Consider the following 7,013-nt stretch of genomic DNA (forward strand, 5'->3'; position numbering starts at 1 on the left):
CTCTGTGTGTCTCTCCCAGTAATATAGGCTGGATATGAGGTCTGTGTGTCTCTACCAGTAATATAGGCTGGATATGAGGTCTGTGTATCTCTCCTAGTAATATAGGCTGGATGTGAGCCCTGTGTGTCTCTCCCAGTAATATAGGCTGGATATGAGGTCTGTGTGTCTCTACCAGTAATATAGGCTGGATATGAGGTCTGTGTGTCTCTCCCAGTAATATGAGCTGGATGTGAGGTCTGTGTGTGTCTCCCAGTAATATAGGCTGGATGTGAGGTCTGTGTATCTCTCCCAGTAATATAGGCTGGATATGAGCTCTGTGTCTCTTCCAGTAATACAGGCTGGATATGAGGTCTGTGTGTCTCTCCCAGTAATATAGGCTGGATGTGAGCCCTGTGTGTCTCTCCCAGTAATATAGGCTGGATATGAGGTCTGTGTGTCTCTACCAGTAATATAGGCTGGATATGAGGTCTGTGTGTCTCTCCCAGTAATATGAGCTGGATGTGAGGTCTGTGTGTCTCTCCCAGTAATATAGGCTGGATGTGAGGTCTGTGTATCTCTCCCAGTAATATAGGCTGGATATGAGCTCTGTGTCTCTTCCAGTAATACAGGCTGGATATGAGGTCTGTGTGTCTCTCCCAGTAATATAGGCTGGATGTGAGCTCTGTGCGTCTCTCACAGTAATATAGGCTGGATATGAGCTCTGTGTCTCTCCCAGTAATATAGGCTGGATATGAGGTCTGTGTATCTCTCCCAGTAATATAGGCCGGATATGAGCTCTGTGTCTCTCCCAGTAATATAGGCTGGATATGAGGTCTGTGTGTCTCTCCCAATAATATAGGCTGGATGTGAGCCCTGTGTGTCTCTGTCAGAAATTTAGGCTGGATTTGAGCTCTGTGTGTCTCTCCCAGTAATACAGATAGATAGACAGACAGACAGACAGACAGACAGATAGATAGATAGAACTGGTTTCCAGCTCAACATTTTTGCAAGCAGTAGGTATAAAAAATGTCAGGACTCCAAATTGTAAAGTGTGCATCTGTTTTTTGTTTTTTTTCTTTTTCATTTGAGTTACAGAAACAACCAAGCAATTGGGCATCTGTCAGATATTGATGGCTATCCTGTGACTGCCCCTTTAAACATGACTCAGCCACTATGTGTTGGTGCCGCGGTATTCGGCATTGCTTTGGAGAAGTTTCTTTAGTACAAAAATAAAGCTATTTTTACATGAATCTTTCTAACAAAAGAACTTTCTCAGTTCTCACAAAAGAAATCCCAGATATAAATATTCTTCCTTTTTTTCAATGTTACGCAAAAAAATATTCCCAATTTTTTGTGAAAATATCCACATTACTAAGAGTCGAGGTAAAAGGGATTCTGTGCAGATTAACTTCTTAATAGATCTGAATATCGGTCCGAGCTCTCTATTCTTCTGATACAGAGCTTGCGTCAGAGAATGTGTAAAAAGATAAGAGGCCGCAGCATTGTAACCACCGATGGTGATGGTATTATTAATAATAATAATAATAATAATAATAATAATAATATTATAAGAGCAATATGTACACATAGGGAAATATGGAAGTATTACAATGCAGTACAATAAAAGATTATAATACTTAAAATATAAGTCTCCAAATGGAAACACAAGTTACTGTTATCAAACGTAAAAAAAAAAGAGTTAGTTTAAATATGGAATAAAAAAATACATATGTTATAATGATACACTTCCAAAAACAAATTGAAGAAATATGCACAATCTGTTACGCGGCCTGCCTGTATAACAATGATAGACAAGATAATGCTCTGCACTACATAAGTAGTGCAGGGTATTATCTATGTGATCAAAGAATCGCACTTTCTAGTTCCCTGGGGGACTAATAAATATTATAGAAAAAATATATATTAAATTGTTTAAAATTAATGGGAAAAAATATGATTTTTTTCAGAATAAAAAGGTGTTTAATCACATAAAAAAAAATAGCACCCAAAAAAAAACCACATATCCGGTATCAATAATTTCTAACGACCAAATAAAAGTATTACATTATTCACCCTACAAAGTGAAAAATTTTTTAAAAAAACTACACCAGAACTATGAATTGTGTTTCTTTTTGTAGAGTGAAATAATTCAAAAAGTTGTACGGACCCTAAAAAAAAAGATAAAAATAGAAATACTAATGGTTATGCAAAAAAAAAGGGATTTTCTTGAGGCAAAGTACCGTAATAGAACTTTAAAAAAAAAGTTGCAAATTGGTAATCGTATCGACCTATATTATACAATTACCGTATATCAATATTTATCCTACATGGAAACTGGAAAAAAAATGTCAGAATTGCATTTATTTTTTTTTGCAAAAAAATAAATAAAAAGTGATCAAAAAATCACATATACCCAAAAAATGTTGCTGATGAAAACGACATCTTGTCATGCAAAATACAGCTACAAAAAATATGAAACTTATGGTTCTCAGAATACGGCGACACAAAAACATTTTATTGTTTTCAAAATATTTATTGTATAAAAGTAATAAAACATAAATAAAACTAAAGTAGATTTCGCCATAATCGTGCTGAGCCACAGAGTAAAGAAAACGCTTTATTTCTGCAGCAAATGAAAAGCATAAACTTAAAAATGTCATAAAAAAAACAACAGAATTGCTGTTTTTGTTTTCAATTTTTTTGTTCCCCGTGAAGATTTAGGCATAAGGTGGTATGTACCCCCAATAGGTTACCGATGACAAATACAACCAATCCTGGAAATAATAAGCCCTCACAAAAATAAAATGTTATGGTTCCTGAAATGTAACAAAGTAAAAATTAAAAAAAAAAAAAAGTATGGGATCACTGAGGTCAAATTAGATCTGGTCATTAGGGGGTTAAAAAAGAGCCCCATCTTTTACATTTTTAACATATCCTCTGGACATCCCACATCTATCTCAAGAATGGAGTCTCGTTACGCACCAAAAAAATATGGAGAGAGCACGCACATCGCCAACCTCGTTCTCCAGTCGTCGGACATTAAGTGAGTCATGAGGAATAGCGGTCAGTCAAAGGAGCATTCATCCGTCAACTTAAAGGGGTTGTCCACATCTGGGGATATATTCTTTTTTTTTACCTTAAATGCATGCATATGGGGATAAATATCATTTTTGCAATTCGGTTTCAATAAAAAAATTTGCAGCTTTCGGCTTTTACAAGCTCTTTATTTCCCTGCACATTCAACGTTGATGCTTTCGGAGATCATAAATAGGATGAGAAGAGCCCAGAAAGAGACAGATAAAAAACTTAAGACAGAATTTGCTCACTGATAGATTCCCAGTTAACTCATTCTACATTCAGCAATATACAGTGTAACAGAGATATTATAGAAGGTAAAGGGTGAATTTTTTTTTAATTCAACCCAAATCTAAAAATGATTTATTTCAGAGAAAATAAATGCATTTAAGAAAGAAAAAAAAATTGTCCCCAAAGATGAACAACCCCTTTAAAGATGATGACCAGCAGCAAGAAGGATGGAGAGAATTGCAGGAGCCATGGAGAAGCTTGAAGATCTAAGCAGAAGACTGATCACTCAGAATGAGCAATGGTCGTATGGTCACCGGGACCGAAAACGAACCGGACAGTAAACCGTGATAATGATGCCATTAAAATGGAGGTATTTTTTCACCCTACAACTAATGGCTTTATGACATTCAGGGAAAGATTTTACCTTCTTTTGGATCAACTGAGGACAAATGAATTGGGCACTGAAATTTTAAATATGGGATTAATTTTAGACCCATCATTTGGGAGTCGGGAGGACGCCGTCGATGTCAACGTATAGAGTCGGGAAGAGTTATCATCCCTATGAAAGGACAGGGACGTTGGCGACTGGTACCCGCTTTATTTAGGAATATCAATATGGCAAGAGATGGGGCGATCTGGGACTTTATTTATATCAAATATTACAAGATCATTTTGTAGTCTTTGAAGCAAGGGGTATAAGGAAGCAAGTTATGGTCCAAGACTATGAAACCGTTACAATCACACTTTGGACCTTCTTGCAAAGTGTGAGAACTTTGGCAATATAATTTTTGTTGTATTTAATACAGGTTACAACATAGAAAAACTATAAATCAAAGCTCCAGAAAGAAGCTTCCTAGATCACAAAGAGCTGTTGTAAGATTTATGGTGGAGAAAGCCCAGATGTGATAAGAATCAAGGACCAAGGCAACAAATGAGGACCATCCACGAGTACGGTAGAAGTGATACCAAGGGAAGACCAGCAGAACATGAGCCGAAAGTTAATGACAAGTCTGCAGGACCAATCAATGAATGAAAAAAGATTTGTAAGTGTCATCTTGCAGGCAGTGAAAAAGGGCCATCATGTTACGAGTAAGAACTTGAGGGACATTTTTAATAAATTCATATCTCATGGATGTTTTGGAAATTGTGGAAGAAAAAGGCTGGGAAGATTGAGAAAAAGCTAGGAAGGCAGAGAGAAAAGGCAAGGGAGACAGAGAGAAAAGGCAAGGGAGACAGAGAGAAACGGCAAAAGATAGAGAGAAATGGCAAGGGAGACAGAGAGAAACGGCAAGGGAGACAGAGAGAAACGGCAAGGGAGACAGAGAGAAAAGGCAAGGGAGACAGAGAGAAACGGCAAGGGAGACAGAGAGAAACGGCAAGGGAGACAGAGAGAAACGGCAAGGGAGACAGAGAGAAACGGCAAAAGATAGAGAGAAACGGCAAAAGATAGAGAGAAACAGCAAGGGGGACAGAGAAAAACGGCAAGGGAGACAGAGAGAAACGGCAAAAGATAGAGAGAAATGGCAAGGGAGACAGAGAGAAACGGCAAGGGAGACAGAGAGAAACGGCAAGGGAGACAGAGAGAAACGGCAAGGGAGACTGAGAGAAACGGCAAGGGAGACAGAGAGAAAAGGCAAGGGAGACAGAGAGAAACGGCAAGGGAGACAGAGAGAAACGACAAGGGAGACAGAGAGAAACGGCAAGGGAGACAGAGAGAAACGGCAAAAGATAGAGAGAAACGGCAAAAGATAGAGAGAAACAGCAAGGGGGACAGAGAAAAACGTCAAAAGATAGAGAGAAACGGCAAGGGGGACAGAGAAAAACGGCAAGGGAGACAGAGAGAAAAGGCAAAGGAGACAAAGAGAAACGGCAAGGGAGACAGAGAGAAACGGCAAAGGAGACAGAGAGAAACGGCAAGGGAGACAGAGAGAAACGGCAAAGGAGACAAAGAGAAACGGCAAGGGAGACAGAGAGAAACGGCAAGGGAGACAGAGAGAACAGAGAGAAATGGCAAGGGAGACAGAGAGAAACGGCAAGGGAGACAGAGAGAAAAGGAAAGGGAGACAGAGAGAACAGAGAGAAATGGCAAGGGGGACAGAGAGAAACGGCAAGGGAGACAGAGAGAAACGGCAACGGAGACAGAGAGAAACGGCAAGGGAGACAGAGAGAAACGGCAAGGGAGACAGAGAGAAAGGCAAGGGAGACAGAGAGAAACGGCAAAGGAGACAGAGAGAAAAGGCAAGGGAGACAGGAAAGGCAAGGGAGACAGAGAGAAAATGTAGCAAAGAAGGAAAAATGAGAAAAGCAAGAGGCAGAAAAAGAGCAGAAGAAAGAAGCTTGGGACACAGAAAAAGATAAGGGGGACAGAAGGAAAGGCAGGAGACTGGGATAAAGGAAAGAGAGATAAAAAGACCATAAAGAAAAAAAAGAAACAGACACCGGCAGCAGAGACAGAGGTTGTAACGTCAGATATTATCCACATCTCCTTACCGGACCATCTCTGAATCTTTGCCGTGGGGTCCTCACGTGCGGAGTGGAGACTTGTCGTCGGGGTTCTTCCCCTTTCTCTCGCCGTCACTTGCTTTTCTCCGCAGCCAACTTTTCCTTACATTCACCTCACCGACACAACTTCTGGAAAGACCTTCCTGTGATCGCTGTCCTGGGGCAGACCGGTGTCACTGCATCTCTCCTCTTGGCTTCATTGCCCTCGCTCAATGTGCAATCAGCAAGAAGTTTTCTTTTCTGCCAGTTAATCCGTCTCTCGCTCTCTCAAACAGGAAGCTTGTGTTCTCTAAAGCTTCTACTTCTCATTTTTGAGCTGTGCACCTCAGACACATTGTGTAAGCTCAGCTGCACAATACTCCTAGCAACGTCAACTTGCAAAATAAAAGGCCAAGAGGCCCCAGGCATATAGACAGAGAGGGGTGCAAGGTGCAGGGAGAGACGATTTATAGTGCAAGGTGCAGGGTAGATGGGAAATACAGCTGTAATCAGGGTTTAGTACCTGGTCTCTCAGGTGAGAGGCTCGTCTGCTACAACCCACAGGTAACCAGGCAATGCCTCCTCCCACACAGACCGCGCAGAGCAATGGTGGGAGGGTGCGAGGGCCAGAAATAAGATACAGGGCTAAAGATAAAAGGCCGAGGAAATAATGCGGCTCTGGAAGAGAGCCTGAAGGGCAAAACCAAGACTGGATGAAATGACTTCTCGAATTATCAAAACTTTTGCAACTTTCTAAAACATTTCAGAATTCACTTCCTACTCAATTTCAAGAACTTCATTAACTATCACTGAAAAGAAACAGTTTACATCCAAAGGCGAAAAAAAAATAATCAAACACTATACAGATGTAATTCTTTTCACTGGTGACAGATTGCGACCATTGTATTCAGTCTAAAAAATCGTCTGTGAGCTGAAGTGTCTGACACAGCTACCTGCGGTGATACCATGTAGGGAGGGTGATTTGTGCTGCCGAATACGTCCATCTCCCAGATTTGTCAGGAGTGGAAACACTTTATGCCGTACCTCTTTGTTTTTAATTTTCTGAATGCAAACAGGAATAATTCTATTCCCTGACAGCAAATATTATAAAGTGATATAAAAACATGCAGAATTTACAATGAAACAGTAACTCAAATTCTTGGCAGTCTTCATTTCACCAGTGGCGGCGCTGCAAGTGAATTAAGCTTGAGCCTCCAGATATCCCCAGAAATTATAGGAGGATATAA

The 7,013-nt window shown here is 40.3% G+C and overlaps 1 protein-coding gene across 3 annotated transcripts in view; it reads right to left on the reverse strand.

Moving 5' to 3' along the window:
• PTPN6 (protein tyrosine phosphatase non-receptor type 6) overlaps positions 1-6,366 on the reverse strand; it is a 70,530-nt gene extending 64,164 nt beyond the window's left edge. For 2 of the 3 annotated variants that reach the window (XM_073684828.1, XM_073684829.1), the window contains exon 1: positions 5,776-6,365. In XM_073684828.1, the coding sequence (XP_073540929.1) occupies positions 5,776-5,783 (8 nt within the window). In that variant the 5' untranslated portion in view covers positions 5,784-6,365. Of the gene's footprint in view, positions 1-5,775 lie in introns of all 3 variants that reach the window. The other variant, XM_073684830.1, reaches the window with a different exon arrangement.
• Positions 6,367-7,013: the final 647 nt, after the last annotated feature.

Source organism: Phyllobates terribilis, unplaced genomic scaffold (assembly GCF_046119375.1).
Source record: "Phyllobates terribilis strain yellow unplaced genomic scaffold, ASM4611937v1 Scaffold_5__5_contigs__length_657084704, whole genome shotgun sequence".
Lineage (NCBI taxonomy): Eukaryota > Metazoa > Chordata > Amphibia > Anura > Dendrobatidae > Phyllobates > Phyllobates terribilis.